Consider the following 18,556-nt stretch of genomic DNA (forward strand, 5'->3'; position numbering starts at 1 on the left):
TTAATTCTTGTTTCTTTCTTAATTGCAATTATCGACAAAATAAATTGAACAACCTTATATGACAAGAATATGTATTTTGAAATCATTTTACGGAAATGATCGAATCTGACAACGTTAGGGGTTTTCATTGTTAAATAGCTCTTTTACATTTTTCAACTTTGAAACAAGAACAATTGGATCAATGTTTATGACATACTGACCTTATCTTTAAATATTAAAAATTACATGCACACATTTTAATATTGAAAACATTAAACATATTTTCGACATAAGTGATTCAAAATTGCGGTTTTGTGATGTAAGAATATATAAGTATTATAGTTCTGATTAAATACACTTTTCAACACATATTTCAAAACACGCTACAAAAAACTGGTGTGAACGAGGCACTATACGCTAATCAAATTTAATTTGCTACAAGAAATGTGCGTGAGTTTTCTGGCATGCAGCAAAATGGCGCTCAGGCAAGCTCCGTGACAACAAAACGAGAGAGTTTTATCTGCTCACTAAGTGTAAAATTCCCCATATTTGCGGAAACCTCCCTTGCTTTAGCGTTGGAAAGACAGAGTGATGTATTGTAAATAATAGGCGGAGCCAGCTATCAACCCTGAACCAATCAGCGTGACGAGCCTCGTGTCATTGTATGCGCTCGGCCAATCAGCGTCATCGGGTGGCCTTATTACCCAGGCCTGCCGAGGGATCATCGTCTATTGCTCAGTGTCTTCTCTCCAAGCAAATACAAGATCTCATGTTAGCGGAATACTGAACGTGCGCTGTACCGGGCGATTTTTGTCCACTTTGGAACAAATTTGACTTGTATACTGTTGATTCAATCGGACATCGCTCCGATTTCGGACCATACCTTTGAATTGGACTGTGTGTGTCATACGATTTGAGGATGTACCGTTCGCCCTTCACCCTCGCTGCGGCGTTCCCTAGCGCTATCACTGATACTACCTCCAACATTTCACAGGTAGGTGCATTCTTTGAGTTTTTATATATACGGCTATGATAGTCATTATTATGATTGATATTACCCATATTCACGTGTTATTTTGTTAAGACGCGTTTTTAGCCTTACCTATGTTTATGTCTGACAGAATCATGTTATGATTGGGTAATAAACAACATTTGAAAAAAACACATGTTTACTGGTAAAGTTCTTCCTTCTTTTTTAAATCTCAGATTTATTAACTAACATAAATCTGAAGACAAGTGTAACCTGAACGAGATACTCTGATCATATAATGGTAGTTTTACTGCTTGTAATCAAACATTTATTCTCTTGATATTTTATTTCCCTCTGGCATAATACATATAAAACGTTTTACCTGGTTAAATGTAATGTTCCTACTCAAATATATCCCAGAACGTGAAATGAATAATACAGTCATGATGACAACACCTGTAAATTTAAGTGTTAATTTCACCTGGTTCTTGACACCCTTGCCTTTATGATCAAATTTGACTAGAAATTGTGTATATTGAAATAAGTTGACCCGTGTGAGTTGCTGGCTATATGTACACGTAGTTGCCTTTGATGCGGATGTCAATAGCACTGATAAGTACAGTTTATGTAAATATCTCACTGCTACATATCCATCAATTATCCGTCACACTTGTCGGTTAATGTCATGCTTGAAATTAACATGTGAATCAACCGTTTAACCTATTCTGAACTGCTTATTGACAAGCTTTTTGCGTGTTGAGAATATGATTTTCTTCGTCATATACACATTGGGAGGTATTGTAACACTGTAGCCGTTTTGTTGTGTGGTTTAAATGTTTAGATATTCAAATTATGGATGAAATATTATGAATAGCATGTTCAGTCACTAGTCTAATATTTTCATAACTATTCACGAACAGCTCAACTATTTGATTCTATATCTTGAAACACATTGCTGAAAAAGAAATATACATATATATGAACATACATACAATAAGTTTACTTGATGATGTCATTGAATATCACATCTTTAATACCATAAATTGTTAAACAGTTTGAATCTGTATATGAGATAATTCTCTGGAAGCTCAACACGTGAATAAACCTGGCATTTAATGTCGGCGTTTAAAACTACACATCGTCAAACCCAAGTCCTATAGTTACAATAACAAGAGCCACAGTTTTAAAAAATACCATCGGAAATAGATCACAGAAGAACAATAAAGCTCTGAGTTAATACATTTTGAATACGATTTAATATATATAATAATTTTTCTTTATATTTACAGCACACTCAAGCGAGAATGACTCCCTCGGGTCCAGTGTGTGAGAATGGCCGTCCCTTCGTCACCGATCCCTGTACAGGTCAAGCTGTTTGTCTCTGCCAAATTGGCACCGAGGGTCTCTCCTACCATGGCAGCCTTGGATCTCCAGACGGTCTCCGTGCCCTAGGCCATTCCCCGGGGTCAGGCGAACCCTCAGCATTCAGATCCCCCTTGGTAAGTTGATTTCATACACATAAACCTGACTCAAGTGACGATTCTGCACACACACAAAATACAACACCCCAAAGGACAATTATTTAAAAATATGAGATCCTATTTTAACCAGCTTTCATCAATTGTGCAATTTCATTTCATTTTATGTCTTGTCATCGATATTTTAAGAATTAAAAATTCAAGATCAACATATCTAATTTCAAGCGTAAAAGCACGCGCAGATACATCGCCGTGTTCAATCTGTTCCATGATGACAATGTCTGAATAATTAATGCCACAATCGTCCCAATACAAATGCATTTGAATGAATTAAATTTCCAGTAATTTAAGAGCGTGGATAACAAAAAAATCACCGACGCAATCAGTCTATTCAAAGATCGCGATTCCCTTTTTTTTGTAATCAGTTTCATCCAGTTTCACATACATAATTGATTTATTTACGACAGCTGAGGTATTTATTTAGCAAAAATTGACATTTTGTCGAGCCAAAGCAATGAAATTCGGTATCCTAATAATCGCAACACTGTTGTTATGTAGCCAAGATATGAATAATTCCTTTTGATGCATACTAAAATAACCCCTGTCAAAAGATTTTTAAAATTCAAATTTGAAACAAACTTCGATATTAAATTTCAAATAAATTGTTTAAATTATCTAAGGAACTATGTCGCGACATGTTTAATAATTTCTTCCAGGTTAGACCTCAAACACGCCTGTTAAATCAAGCCTCGGTGAAATGAACACTTTTAATTGACACGTGAAAGTCATGCATCCAATCCAGTACAACCACTAGGCATTTCAGACAGGAAATATGTTACAATTTTATCTGAACAGACTAATCGCTATTAATTGAACAAGTCGTACGATGCGGGCTACAGCATGGTAAAAAGACTCCAGCGTTCCGATTTCTCTCAGTTCATGATTCCAGAAATTATATTATTATTTAAATTGCCTATCCATTTCAAGTAGCCGGCACACACGTGCATCCCATTGCTGGAGGATAACGACGTGTTAGTTCTATTTTATCGCAATGAGGGCTCATTAGAAGATTTTAATGACACTTTATCTGATATTTGTGGTTTATGGAAGTGACGTTTTGTCTGCAAGTACAATTCGTGGACACACAATAACAAATACTACATTCTCGCATAATACTTCATTTCGAAATTGAGTCGTTCACTTTCACGTCCTCTTTTATTTCTGTGGGATGAATTATGGCGATGAGGTGATCGGTTTCAGCTTAGACGCTTGTCTGTTGCGTTTTCAATAATTAACGACCGTTTTCTCACGACAATGGTCACATTCACACATCATGTGCCGCTCAGATTCAACACAGCATTCAGTATGAGCTCCGTATGCATAACTCTCATCACGCCGTTGTCAGTAATTTAAGACAAACTGTTTAATATTGAATTTTATTTACACGACAGTAGAGGGTTTACGATTTCAGCAGTCCTAGTTGTTACACTATGGGCAGATATTGAATAACGTGATACAATGTAATGACAAAATCGATGGTATTTTACAAAACGGCTGTTTATTATTCTATTCAAAATAAGCCTGAAAACCGGAAATATAATTACTGATGATTACAGAGATCCTTGATGCCGATAAAACTTCTATTATAAATCTGGATTGATAACAGATAATAGAAGATATTCACAGATGGATCTGTTCAAGTCGATTAATTCAGCTATAGATTACAGTTTGATAAAGTGCTTTAAGAGGACATGGCCGTCTCTCGACTGTTAACTTAAGGCTTCGAATTTTGGTGTGGATATCCTGTAATTACACAATCTAAATTTATTCGATATTTATTTGACTTATTCGATTCCGAGGAAATTCTTATATCCAATGTGTTTGCAAATGTATTAAAACACAGGTATTTATCTAAAGGGAGTTAAGTATGTCATATGCTTAAGTTATACAGTTATGGGTATTTCTAGAATATTTATTTAATACAATTTGTGAGTGAACGCCTTTTAAATACATGGCTATGTCTACATATGCTTTTTCGAATGTCAACACTCCATCATCAATATCACAGCCTTAGCATTTTCAAACAACGCTTTAGTATGTGTCAATTTCAAATAAGGTGGTGTATATTTCATTAATATACCATGAAACGAATTAAAGAGATACTTGCATTTAGAGGTCAATTTTAGTAATTATGGTGTTTATTTCAGACATGTGCTACCGGACTCAGACCCGACAGAGAATCCTGGAAGGCGATCGCCCCTACCCTCGCCCACCACTACGACCCTTCCCTTGCTCTTCACCCCTACAGCACTTTGTAAGTACTAACGTCCCGACCCCTCACACGAGTGGGTGTCGCTTAGCATATCTATGCAGAAAATCCAAACACGGAATCGACGATTGTTCGGGGTTCATGGGGTGCGTTTAGAACAGCAAATGGTTTCTAGGGGAACTATTAAAGCGATATTATTTGCTAGGGGTTGGAATTGAGATTGCATTCTTCCCACAATGCACCGGGACCCCCAGAGTCCTTTCATCCGATGGGCTCTCTCCCATCGTCCTTGTATTTCATTAATTTCATTTACAGCGCTCTTGTATTTAAACGATGTTGAGTGAAACGAGCGCTTGATTTCGGTATTGTTGCATTAAGTGGGGGTTAAAAAGCCAACACGAAAGTTTCTCGCCTGGCCAGTAGGCCTGAAACCCTATTATACAGCCTCGCATTGACGCCCTCGCCTTCAAAAGGAAGTGCAGCCAGGTTCGTAATGAAATGGCGAAATAAGATGGCTAATTCCATTATGGCTTTCGTTTTCAGTTACGCAGGCTTGGACCTGAATAGCGCCGCACGAAGGAAGGCAGCGACTCGCGAAACGACAAGTCCACTTAAAGCTTGGCTGAACGAACACAGGAAAAATCCCTATCCCACCAAGGCGGAGAAAATCATGCTGGCTATCATCACGAAAATGACAATGACACAAGTATCCACATGGTTTGCTAACGCTAGACGACGCCTTAAGAAGGAGAACAAGATGTGTTGGGACGGCACTGACCGAGACGACGATGAGGATGACAAAGATGATCTCAACGAAAAAGATTCACAAGCTGATAAATCAGGTAATTACAAAGTATAAATCATTTGGGAAAGTGCTATTTCATATGAAACTTTCCTTAACACATAACGTCGGGGTTTAAGAAAGAAGACTCAGGATTATGTGTCGTGATCAGCTATCTAATTTAGTCTCGATTAGACTAATTTCTTTAGGACCCTGTTTTCAAACAAATCATTGTCAGTTATGGTAAGATCGCTGGTCCATTGTCAGCTTAAATTCTTGAATCAATAGACCCATGCCAGTCTAAACTAGATTATTGGGAAATAATAGCATGAATAATAGCAACAACGCGAACAACAGGCTATTGTTCTATGCTCATGTGTCATTTATACGGCACTGGATTATCGCTTCATGCGCTAACGATAATCCTTTAATCTGTTTATCTCATCTGATAAAGAGGATCAGTATTGTTTGAATAAAATAACTTGAGGGAATGTTAGTCGATCAGGGTAAATATTAGTATTTGTTCAGACACTGACCAGCACCACGTGAAATACACGTGCTATCAACACCACTGGGGCTAGAGAGGCACAGCAGTGAATAGTGAAATAGACACTGCTTTACGTGAAACTGACATGGCGATCTCTTGACAGATGATACAACTGATTATTATGCACACTGGGTTAAAGTTTTAAGACTTTGGACCAATTTTTGATAATCTTACCGCGTGTAAAGACTAGCGAAAGATACGCTTCACATTCTTTACATTCGACTCACGTGACATTAAAGTTGTGATTTACACTCCACTTCAACCACAATTAATTTCAGTCTTTTGACTGGTCCTGTTTCGGTTAAACGCCTCTCGGTGCGTGCATTTGTGTCTTTCATCAAAGACCAAGTTTGTCGCGAGTGGATGCCAGAGTTTGTAATATGTTTTTAATATCGTTAACAGCAGGGGAGGCAGGCTTACAACATTGCGGTTTTGTCCCTCAAAAGATTTATTACAAATAGTAATGGCTTGTGATGCGTTTATGCTTGTCAACAATAGACTCTAAGAGGCGCGAAAGGGAACTCTTTGAAAACCATTAACAACCTATCATTTAAACATTCTGTTCGAGATGTTTATTAGGAAGATCGACAACAGCACTGTTCCGGAATTAACCATAAATTTCACGCACCGTTTGAAAACGTTTAAGATGAATTTCAGGTATTGTTATAGTCCATTGTGGCATCCTCCCTATGCAGAAAGGATGTTGACATGAATTCATAGGCTTGGTGTGCAGTTGTAGTCCAAATCGAAACCTTAGTCCAGTGTGTGTCATTTAAAATGAATAAGTGCTCTTGAAATTAAATATGGTACTCCTTGACGTAGATAATTTATTAAATGGGATTAAGGATTCCATCTGATCAAAGTTTCATGGGTATTTCGCGGCTGAACGATTCTTAGAAATTGACACCATCCTTTACTAACTAATTGCATGGAAACATTGGGGTTTCCTTTAAACGCAGCAAGGGATGATTGTCATTGACGAAATGTACATCTGTCGATTTCAATATTGACCACACTGTCATTCTGTCTTCTATGAAGCAGCCTGAATTCTAGTGGAAATATATTTATTTCATGGAATAGCGTAACTAATTTAATTGAATTAAACAGCGTATCTTATTTAAACTGACAACAGGAATGACCTTGCATTATGTTACTGTTGTGAAATCATATCGTTCATGATATTTTATAATAACCATTTCAGCGCATATGCTGATTTCCTCATAATGAATACATTCGTCATCGACATTGACATGTCTTAGCGGAATGAAAACTTTGTAATTATGAAATATTAGTTGTTATGGTGTTAAAGGAATCTTCCTAATCGCATCTGTGGTACTAACATATGTTACATGGTGGCTATCAAGAGCCCTTCCCAGTCTTGGTTCACGAATATGACACATAAGTGTGTCTGTGTTATGATAAAATCATGCCCTCTCCCAAATCGCCGTGTTTGGCCGCTCGAGTTAGTACTGCGATAAGTTTTGTGAAATTGTGTGCACGCATTGATCAAAATATTTGCCGCCGAAACACAAACATGTCAATCATATATGACACCGCCGTGGGTGTAGTGATACGACAGGAGATAGTGCGATAGCCAAGCACTTCTACCCACGTTTTGCAGGGGGCTGAGAACGGGTGTGTGTTTATGTTTGGCTGATATTGTATGAAGCATGGCTTCACTTGCATTTCTGTTGCCCGGATGTTTGGACGGCAGCGATATGATCCAGATATTGGTTAAGATAGTTCTGTACACAGTTAACCAGGATTTGAAAGTTCACACGTTCTTATATTCGTATTCTTGTTTCAGAAACCGAAGCCAGTGCTCCATCGGTGAAGTCCGAAGATGAAGATAGTGAAGTACAGTTGTCCGATATCTCTGATGCTGAAGACAACGCACACGTTTCAGCACGGCTCCAGCCCGACCCACGTGCAATGCACACCACCGTAAACCACGACACGCACGTGCCAAAGGACTACAGCCTCCCCAACCCCCCGGTTCTACGTGACAACCAATCGGCAAACATCTGTGTTCAAAATCGCACCAGCAGTGCTCCCAAACCTAAAATCTGGTCAATCTCCCATATTCTTGAGCCAAAGGAAACATCGTCTCAGAGCGACAGTGATACCGCTGAAAACTCGCACGAACACTCCACATCTCGTGTTGATGTGACGTCATCACGACTAGGTAATCACGAACTGTCTTCAAATCTGTTGAGCGAGCAGTCAAGTAGCAAGTCAGTTGTGTTCCCCACATCAACGGGGTCGCCAAGGTACCAGTTCTACGAGAGCGCTCCTGAAAAGACCCCTTCCCCCCAGAAGCAGAGTCCAAACGGTCAACACCCCCGACCACCGTTGGACACCCCGCCAGATACACCACCCTTTGATAACCACCAACAAACTGTTGCATATTTCAAAGAACAAAGGAGCTACGAATACGAGGCTCTGAACCTTAAAACAGAGAGGAGACAAGGTCAGTATTCTCAAGGTCGTGAATAAATTAAAATTGAGTTCCTAATATAAGGCATAGTACAATTTTTCAGTAATAAGGTAGCAAATATATTTGAAGGACATCGAAGAAATGGTTTTGATTGAACAATATTGTTTGGATATCGCGTTAATCTATGCTGAAACTTGAAATTGTAATAAATCTGGTTCTTAATGTTTAATTTGTTTTCATTCCAGAATCTCCCAGAACATGAAGTAACCAGCACCAGTTCTGAAAAGACAGATTCTGTGATAGACACTTGCTGTCTGGTGACCTCTGCCCCGGGCATCCAATTGCTCTGACGTCACGTGACGACGCAAAAGCAGCACTACCAGATAAGGGTCAACCGCTTCACGACTTCTGCTTACGCGATACAAGGGACTTCTTTAGTGTTTAACACGTCACATCAACTGTGACGTCATGTAACGAGAAGTTAACGGTGCTTCAGGCGAGATCGAGAAAAAAGGGGCGATAACCTTAACCAGAAAAGCTGAATTACATCCGGGGTTTGATTATGAATTGTAACCTCGACGTGCTAAGGACGTTTAAAGAAGTGTATTGTGCAGTGTGTGTACATGTCGCCAGTTCGAGGCAAAGCATAATTTGTGTTTTGTTCTTAGACATTGGTACGAGGATCTAATCAAATCCATGTTTGCTAAAAGTGCGTTACAACCTTAATTTATCAGGTATTCCGTCGTAATTTATTAGGACTGATGTTAATATCAGTTAATTGATTGTTTGATCAATTTCAGCGCGCTGTTGTGAAACAAACAACAGGCTGTTGTTGCTATTTGTTGACAGCGGCTAGTACTTAGCGGTGTACATACATAATTTATGTAAATCATTCAATGACCAATTGTGTTCTCATGAGAAGCAATAAATATATTTTCAGAAAAAATCGTTTATTATAATTCAAGGATGTGATGGTTTTATAACTTCCAATTCCATCTAATACGATTTACTGGTTGGAACAATCACACAATCTCACATTTTGAACACACGTTTACGATCAACAAATGAGATCATATCGATAATGGCATACGTTATCTGCAGGTAATACAGGGACACAATTACACTATCAAACGACAATGACTTGCCAGAAGCGTATGATCGCGGGTTCGAATCCCGTTCACCTTAATAATGTTTCTAGATTTGTCATCGGCACGACCGTGCTCATTCTCATCACGTAGGATTTCCTCTCGTCTAAAGCCGACAAGCTGCCATGATGCAGAGATACTGCCCAGTGCGTCGTTAATCTCAACACAACACCCTTAGATATTTTTATACCAAACTCATTCCCCAGAACGATGATGCTAATTATCGCCGTTGTTACTTGGATACATCAGACGGTTCACTTCACGAAACTTCATTATTTTTATTAGTTCTGTATGATTTATGAAATCTCATTGCTAAATCTACATGATTTATAGCGTTAACACATTCTTGTACCGTTGCCTAGTAATTACTGTAGTGTTAGTAATTATTTCGATATCATTTGTAGTTCTTGTTAGATATTCATTATTACCTTACTAAGATTTTGGTAAACCTAAATAAATGTGAAGGAAAACTAAGTTCTATGGATAGTCAACGTCTTTATTGCAATGAGTGCGACGTTTCGGTGTAGGTACTAACACCGTTATCAAGCAAGTGATGAAAGGTCGCCCTCATTGCAATAAAGAAGTTGACTATCCATAGAACTAAGTTTTCATTCATCTTCACTACTTCTAAAATGCCTCTCACAAAGAAATCAAAATAAATTTGCTGTTTGGTTCAACGTCCATCTGGCATGATGCATTGTGCATGTTCTATGGCGAATAGTGGATAATACATTGTGGGCAGCTTTGTAAATGGGACTTGAAACATGAAATAAACCAGTTGTGTATTTCAACACTGGTATTCACTACCACCTGTCATACGAAGGTTAGCACCGTGGTTATAGCTCTGGCTCCTCACACAGAAGACCCTGGTTCGGTTCTGTGGGTGTAACATGTGAAGTTCATTTCTGTTGCTGTGTAATATGTCTAATGTGATTAAACGCTGCAGATTTTGTCTCTGAGTTCATAAGCGGAGATGGGTAGGGTACGACAAACACCGTACGAGACTAGGGTTCTAATACAATCCAGTATGGGTATCCTCATTTTGATATGAAGGACAGCTTGGTGGCGTAGACATCAATCATTGAACAACCTCTATTCTCACAGGAAACTCCCACAGTGGTACTAAACCATAAATAACACATCACTTATGTATTACAATGCACATAAAACATATGTCAAAATGTCAAACGTGTTTCAAGTATTGAATATGGACATGTTTTTCAGCAACTTAAATTCCTTTATACACAAAAATTGATTATATCAACATAAAGCACAATAACATTTATCAAACATTCTCGAGGGCATTACATTACCCGAAATTGCGGGAAGGTTAAGATTTGAAATCATTCTTCGGAGAAGTAAATATCTATCGAAGAATAATTGTAAAGAAAGAAATATTTTGCCTGGGAGCCTGACTATAGAAAATTGTTCCATGACCGGACAGCTGGTCTTGTGTTATTTCTATGCTTGATGTAATCCTTGAAGTGATAAAGTACTTGGGCTAATATGACACTTGACTTTATCCACAATCAAATATATTTCCGTCCTTATAAAACCAGCCATAATTAATTTGATGATGATTCCATCAAATGTGATACATTTGTGCCCTGCACGTGATAATCGTCAGGTTTCTTCTCTCACTCAAGTCTTATGGCAGACTGCTATTATAGGTCTAAGATTCCGATATAAATATCAATTCGTATATCAATGTTTTCATATAGTCAAACTTATAAGTCAGGTTGCCATTCTAAAACATTGTACGTTTTCTCGTATATCAATGTTTTAATACCCCCATTACTCAGATCTATATAGCTGAGTGCGGCGTTAAACAACAAAATTATAGGACAAACCATAATACCAAATGTTTTCAAATGGCAGTAAAGTTCTAAATTTTTCTCTTCAAAAAGTAAAATATAATCTCCGATGCATTTTGATCCAGCTGCTTCGTTTGAAAAAGTGAAGCCAAGACGCGAGAGCCAAGCTCACTCTATTCACAAAATGTCCATGATGACAATTTTGTAACCATACAATACAACATTCCCTGTAATTCGTATTGCAGAAGAAAATATTTTAATGTTCGATATGGTTATTTTCATACAAATAAAAACGAACTTGTACAAAGCAAACTATATATCAGCAAAGTGCAGAGGCTGCCGTTGATGTCGGAGCCGCCGTTCTTGTTAGAACTGACGGAACTTAAGCCTCTTCCATGATTTACTGAAGTCATAATCTAACATGTTCGACATGCTGCCCCTCCCAGCTGCCATCTTTTTTGTATCGTTTCCAATACGAACACACGTCCCACCGATGTGCCAAACTTATCATTATAAACCGTGTATGTATATTCGTGGGTGGTATTTTGGAGACAAAGATCGTTAGATTGGTATCGGATAGCATTGTTGCAGGTATATGAATAATTCATGAGCAGGTTTAACTGGCGCATTCCAAACAATGCGTAACGCGAAACATTTTGAAATACTTAGTATGCCAGATAGTAAAGCAACAGGAATTTACTGTGCACATGGACAAACGAAATGACATGTAGATCTACTCTTAATGATACGTTTTTGGGTAAGACATGGAACGTTTCCGCTATCAAATATTAAGATGTCTTCCCCAGGGATGAAACTGATATAAACGACTCATCGTTTGTCTTGGTCTTTTCAAGACTCTGGACTTGTCTGACGTTGATAATACATTACGCCCACAAACAGCATGCACTGATGTACATGGTATGGTGTATTGTATTTGCTCCAAATGCGAGCCGTGGGGAAATTCATAAGCAATAATTACGAAGCAATGCATCAATTGAAAACTAAAAACAATCAAAGGTTCCGTGAACGACAAACCTAATTTTGATTCTTATCTGATAATTGAAACTTGGTTTTGTCTTCCTAAGCTGTCAGCTGTTTCGTTTTTATCGTGTATATGTAAAGCATATTTCTGTTTTTAAATGATGAAACAATGAAATGCTTCATCTAATTTTAGTTTCAGTACACTCATGTACAACGTTGGGAATTTAAAGACAATACAATGTGAATATTCGGAATTCTAGAGAATCTAAATCACGGATCTATATATGTCAAATATATGGGTAACGCCACAGAATAACAAATTTAAAAAAAAGAAGAAATTCCTGGATCATTTGCCGACACATTCCATTGGGCGTTAAAGGCAAAAAAGTGGTAACAATTATATGAACGGCGCTGTAAGCAGCATCAGTGCAGACACCCCTGTCCTGCCCTAGCTGTCTGACATATCATATCTATGGGAATATATACTACCCAACTTCAGTCGACTGTTCTAATCTAGATTTTGCAAAATATTCCATTCTGTTTAAAGGTCATGTTTACACATGAACTGATGTATTGTAAAACAAAGTCGTAACGTTGAAAAGATTATTGTCATGAGTTCAGTAAATGGTGAAAATCAGTGCAAATTGGCAACTTCTTAATAAAACTTTACACCGAAACGCAGCTGTTCACATGCACGATATTTGCACATGCTTCTTAGCAATTTGATGCATGATCTTTATGCAATTCACCTGCATAAAGTTTGCAGTTGGTTCCCCAAGTTAGTGGAGACATTCATCTTCGATGTAACCATATATATATATATATATATAACATATAGTGAGTGCTTTAAGTGAGTCTAAACTTTTGATGGGTAGTATATGTCTTATCTTGGCACTGATATATTACATAACAAATTCACACAGATAGCAATATGTGTAATAATTATTACAATTATTAAGTAATGTAGGCTTGCATTATAATAGTCATGAGTGAGTGAGTATAAACGAACGCCGAATCAGCAATATACCCCCAATATCACGACGTGGGACAACAGAACTGCTCTTTACATCGTATCCATGTAAGGAATCTGGGTCTTCGGTATGGCGAGCGCACGCTTTAACATCCAGACTACCCTCCCTACCACCATTACCATGATAATGAAAAACAAAGTAAGTTTAAAATTATTAAAGTCAACAGTTGAAAATTCTTCACTAATATCTCAATACATTGTCTTCTCCAGATAGCCAGTTGCACTACCAACACACACTTGATAAAGGTACAGGAAGAGTCTGCCTTGTGCTGAAGAAGTCCTTCTGAGAACAGCGAAGACACAGGCAATTATAGAACACCAGTGTGTAAATCGCCTATTGTCGGCCATCATACATCAGAATATCGAGTACTAGATTCTATGACATTGGGAATGTCTCTACGAAATCGATTGATCGAGTTTTTTAACCACGGCACGTTATATTTGCACAAACTATTAAAAGGATCGATGCACGATTGGCGACACTCACCAAGACCCTCAGAATGATTCCGGAGAGAAATTTCGTTGAATGCACCAAAACATTTAATTGAATATTCGTTATAATTAATGGCCAAGTTGGAATCATACAATTGACATTGTTTGAAGATACTTATTATGGGCATGAAAAGTAATGTTTCGCTTGTATGTTTAAATTTCTCATTTTTAGATTAACGTTGTTTTTCAGACTGAGTAGTATGCACAAAATGTGTGTTGTTGTAGCTATACATCGAAATTATAGTCCATCAGGCAGAACGGGTATGCACACATGTTCGATTGAAATAAATACACTTCGTACTTCGAATTAGCTGTGTTTGAGCTATTGTACCAACATTACGTAAGAAATAAATATAAGTGCATCATACTTATCCTATACTAGTGCGTGGATATGTGCGCTATATAAATATCCAATAATAATAATAATTATCCAAAGAGCATTTTCCATGTATTAGTTCTGTATCTACAATGCCACTATTATGCCACTACTATAGCTCTCAAGGTAGCTCACCTATCAACATCTGGCAATGTACGCTCCATGCAAACCATTGCAAGCTACTCCCATCGTATTGGGCTTACCTCAATTGTCAATCAATTAAGTATACAATGCTGATATTGACAGGCATTTAATGTAAATTATTAATGCGCCTGTTATGGAATTTAACATGTACAAGAATGATTTTTATGCTTCAGTATCAAGTATCAGTTTGCAAACTGCGGATGCAAATATAAGTAAGTGTGTTTCTTAACAATGGAGCAAATAAAATGCTTGTGAACCACATCCTTACGAAAATCTATTACGGCAGAGTTAGTGTGTTGACGCTCGAAGTACATCACAAGAAAGGAATATAACCGAAAAACTTGTCAAAATACCAAGACGATCAATGTACAATATGTGTGGCTTTATGTGCGTGATGTTCATCAAAACCTCGAATTGAACAAAACTCATCTACAGTTGGAAAGGTTCCCCAGACTCGAGCAACTGACATTCCTGGCAAGCTTTATCCAATAACGGATAAATACCTTGCTGTTAGCGCTGTTCCAGTCACAAACATAACATAGACGGGGCCCAAGTCAACCAGCTCATAACTGTACGTACAACATGTCCTATATATAAAAAAATAGTTGGATTAAAAACACATTTGAGACCATAAATGAATAGATATTTCCACAATTCCAAATTTTCTGATTTGAACTGTATAATGGGCTTCAAGTGTCCAATTCATTTTGATAATCATATGAGTTATTAGGCAGCGACCAAGTTATGTATATTCTCTATACAAATGCACCTGTGAATAGCTGTTATTTCTTTGTAGTTAATGACGACATTTGTTTGGGTCAGATAATCAGGTGGAGTATTGTTACTGAATTCATTGTGTGAGGCGCCAAGACACAGAGGTTGCTTATAAATATGAAAGGATATACCTTACAGTTGAAATGATGCATTTCGCGATTCTATTTAACACGCAATCTTACGGTAAGTGTCATAATTAGATTGTCATTATGAATAATTCTTGTCTTAATTAATCCGCGTAATGGTATCACAACCGCTGATGTTCTATGAAAAGAAAACTAACAGATACATATGTACATTACTGATTTTGTAACAAAAAAACCCTAAAAACTAAATTCAAACATTTAAATATGTCATAGTTGAGGAAAAAAGGAAAGGTACAAGTTTAACAAAACCCTAACGCACCTACGGTAGCCTTACATGAGGTCCGAGTCGGTGTTTCCTAATTTTACGTGTTAGAGAAACAAAACTTGTTCAGCTTAACGCTGTTTCGCGACCAAACGAACGTGTTACGTGGTTTTAACAACGCCAGCTGTCATTTTATATTTATGTTCATCTTTTGTTTATTTTCGACCGTACAAATAGTGAAATACTGCAAAACCCAAACCTATGGCGAGACTCCGCGAGAACACGACACGCGCGTGATGTCCCTGAATCACGTGACTGTCTCAGAACGTGATGATCTCGGGAAAACTTTGCTTGCCTTGTATGCGTGTTTGCTTGCAACATTAGACGCGGCACATCACATGGGGATGAACGGTAATTCACCCATAGGTGAAATGGAACAGTTTTAAAGCTTCACGCAACGTCATTTAAATTGTATTTGAAGAAACAGGATAATGCAATTTCGCTTTCAAATTAACATAGGCCGTTGGTAATGACTCTACAACTTCAAAGGGAAGATAGTAGTTCTGTTTCGTATTCTTTTAGTACTGCAGGAAAGGTGTGTTTGTGCTTTTGGTTTAAAAGGTCTTTTTGAATAAACAACTCAGTGTCTTTTATTTTTAGCTGCTATACAAGCCATAAAATGTGAGATGTACAAAGTCGTAGAGTCAGTATCCCAGAATAAATCGCAGCCTTAATCCAGTTTAATATTAATTTCATGCCTTTAGTAGAGTATTAGATTATATTATGGGAGATAGTTTAGAAAACTAAAGTTTGATGACTTGGTTGACACATGTCATCGTACAACAAATGCGTACATCGATTCGCATGATGCTGATCACTGGATTGGCTGGTCCAGACTCGAATATTTACAGAACGTCGCTATATAGCTGGGATATTGCTGAGTGCGGCGTTAAACAACATTTAAATCAACCAACCAACCTCATATGGTGGCCCAGTCGTCGAAGGCACCGCAATTTACTGACCCTTGCACTCGCCCGGAACCTATGGTGTGACGAAAGACGGATAGCCCCACCCGTGAAGGTCCGGGTGAGAATGAGCCTTCAGTAACCCATGACTGTAAGAGGGATCGGGTGCACGTGGTCAGGCTCGATGGCTTGGTTGACACATGTCATCGGTTCCCAATTGCGCAGATCGATGCTCATGCTGTTGATCACTGGATTGTTTGGTTCAGACTCGATTATTCACACACCGCCACCATATATAGCTGAAATATTGCTGAGTGTGGCGTAAAACTATATGGTGTCTCTGCACCATATATCCGCCAAAGTGGTAAACGGCACAGATTTGCATTGCTTTCAAGGTTACCTCCAACATTAAGTTGAGATACACGTGATACAACTGGAATACTGTTCAAAGTGGTGTTAAATCCATGTCACTAGCCCCCTCATTTACTAAACTTGTGACAAACGTTTGCCTACAACAAGCCCATTTCTGGTGTCCCCCGCCGTGATATTTCTGGAATATTGCTAAAAACGGCGTCAAACCATACTCAGCCAGTCAGCCAGCCTACAACAAAATATTTCGCTGAAGACATGAGGCTTCACTTATGGATTCCAAAAAGTGATGCGACTTTTTGACACAGATGATCGCACCTTTGACACACAAGCGATGGGATTATTCGAAGAGACAGTGATTTCTTAAGTCAAACTTGTCTCCATGGGTACCACAGCTTGTAAACTGCACATGATATAAAATATTGCAAGATGATTCACAACAAAAAGCTCACAGTTTATCTCATCGCGGAGTGCGTTATTCTGATCCATGATTTAATTAACAAAAAGCGCCATTGCTGCAAGTCATTTTGTTGAATGAGCTGAGGGAGTGAGTATGGTTTTTCGCCGCATTTAGTTATAGTTAACAATATTCCAACAATATCACAGCCGGGGACACCAGAAATAGACTTAAAACCTTGTACCCATTTTGGGGAATCGAAACCGGCTCTTCGGCGTCATGAACGATCCCACTAGGCTACCCCACCGCCCCTTGAATGAGCAAAGGATAACGTAGATTATAATAATTTCTTATGTGCGTTGTGTGAGTGACGGTTGTAACCGGTAATGTGTGGAGACGCTGAACTCTTTTGCGTTGGTTGGTTGTTTTACGCCGCACTCAGCAATATTCCAGCTATATGGCGGCGGTCTGTAAATAATCGAGTCTGGACAATCCAGTGTTCAACAGCATGAGCATCAATCAGCTCAATTGGGATATGTTGACATGTGTCAACCAAGTCAGCGAGCCTGACCACCCGATCCCGTTAGTTGCCTCTTACGACAAGCATTCCTTTTTTGAACAGGTAGTGTCATTCTGATTTTCCGCTTTCCTTTCACAACATTTCCATCACTATTTTGCCTTGTACGTCCAATGGAATCGAGACTGGTGAGTTGCTGGTGTTGATGAAGAAGACCAATTCTTCACGGGTCAAAAAGCAAAAGCGGTTAAATGTTTTTGAATGGATCAAAATCTCCAGGTGTTCTCAAAAACGGTAACCATGTCCTGACTTAACATGGACCGGACTTAGCTACATCTGAAAATCAGCTCCTGGATTCCTTATTTCATGAAATAATGGCCTGATCCCAATCATGTGTCATCTTCGTGTGTTCAAATAGTAGAACAAGTTTTGTATAAGCAGATTTACCCCTTGCTTACTTCATTATGTCCTGTGTATGGCTATGTGATTGAATTTCGTTAATGTTACGCTTACAGTATTTTAGTTTTCATATGAAAAAATGTTACAGTATCAAATTGTACGGAATAAAGATATCTTATCTTTCCAACGCCCCGGCATTGTTCTCGGAAGCTTATTCCAAATTCAACATGACGAAACGAGTTTGTGATCAAACCAATTTACTGTGTCAACATTTTACCGCTTAATTTATTAACAACAGAGGGATCCCAACCCCGATGCGACGGTCCCAGCAGGTATGTGAGCAA

At 38.3% G+C, this 18,556-nt stretch overlaps 1 protein-coding gene across 1 annotated transcript; it reads left to right on the top strand.

The window, feature by feature from the left end:
• Positions 1-726: 726 nt before the first annotated feature.
• On the top strand, positions 727-9,401 carry LOC124254317 (homeobox protein caupolican-like). Its single transcript, XM_046688238.1, has 6 exons — positions 727-973; positions 2,239-2,448; positions 4,635-4,741; positions 5,240-5,538; positions 7,832-8,494; positions 8,707-9,401. The coding sequence occupies exons 1-6, from the start codon at positions 899-901 to the stop codon at positions 8,721-8,723; spliced, it is 1,371 nt and encodes a 456-aa protein (XP_046544194.1). The 5' UTR covers positions 727-898; the 3' UTR covers positions 8,724-9,401.
• The last annotated feature ends 9,155 nt before the right edge of the window (positions 9,402-18,556 follow it).

The sequence above is a fragment of the Haliotis rubra genome, unplaced genomic scaffold (assembly GCF_003918875.1).
Source record: "Haliotis rubra isolate DU_JTF1 unplaced genomic scaffold, ASM391887v1 Scf57, whole genome shotgun sequence".
NCBI classification, from domain to species: domain Eukaryota; kingdom Metazoa; phylum Mollusca; class Gastropoda; order Lepetellida; family Haliotidae; genus Haliotis; species Haliotis rubra.

Coding starts and splice junctions, on each gene's coding strand:
- LOC124254317 (XM_046688238.1), top strand. CDS start 899: ATGTACCGTTCGCCCTTCACCCTCGCTGCGGCGTTCCCTAGCGCTATC. Junction 2,449..4,634: donor CAGCATTCAGATCCCCCTTG/GTAAGTTGATTT, acceptor TGTTTATTTCAG/ACATGTGCTACCGGACTCAG. Junction 4,742..5,239: donor CTTCACCCCTACAGCACTTT/GTAAGTACTAAC, acceptor TTTCGTTTTCAG/TTACGCAGGCTTGGACCTGA.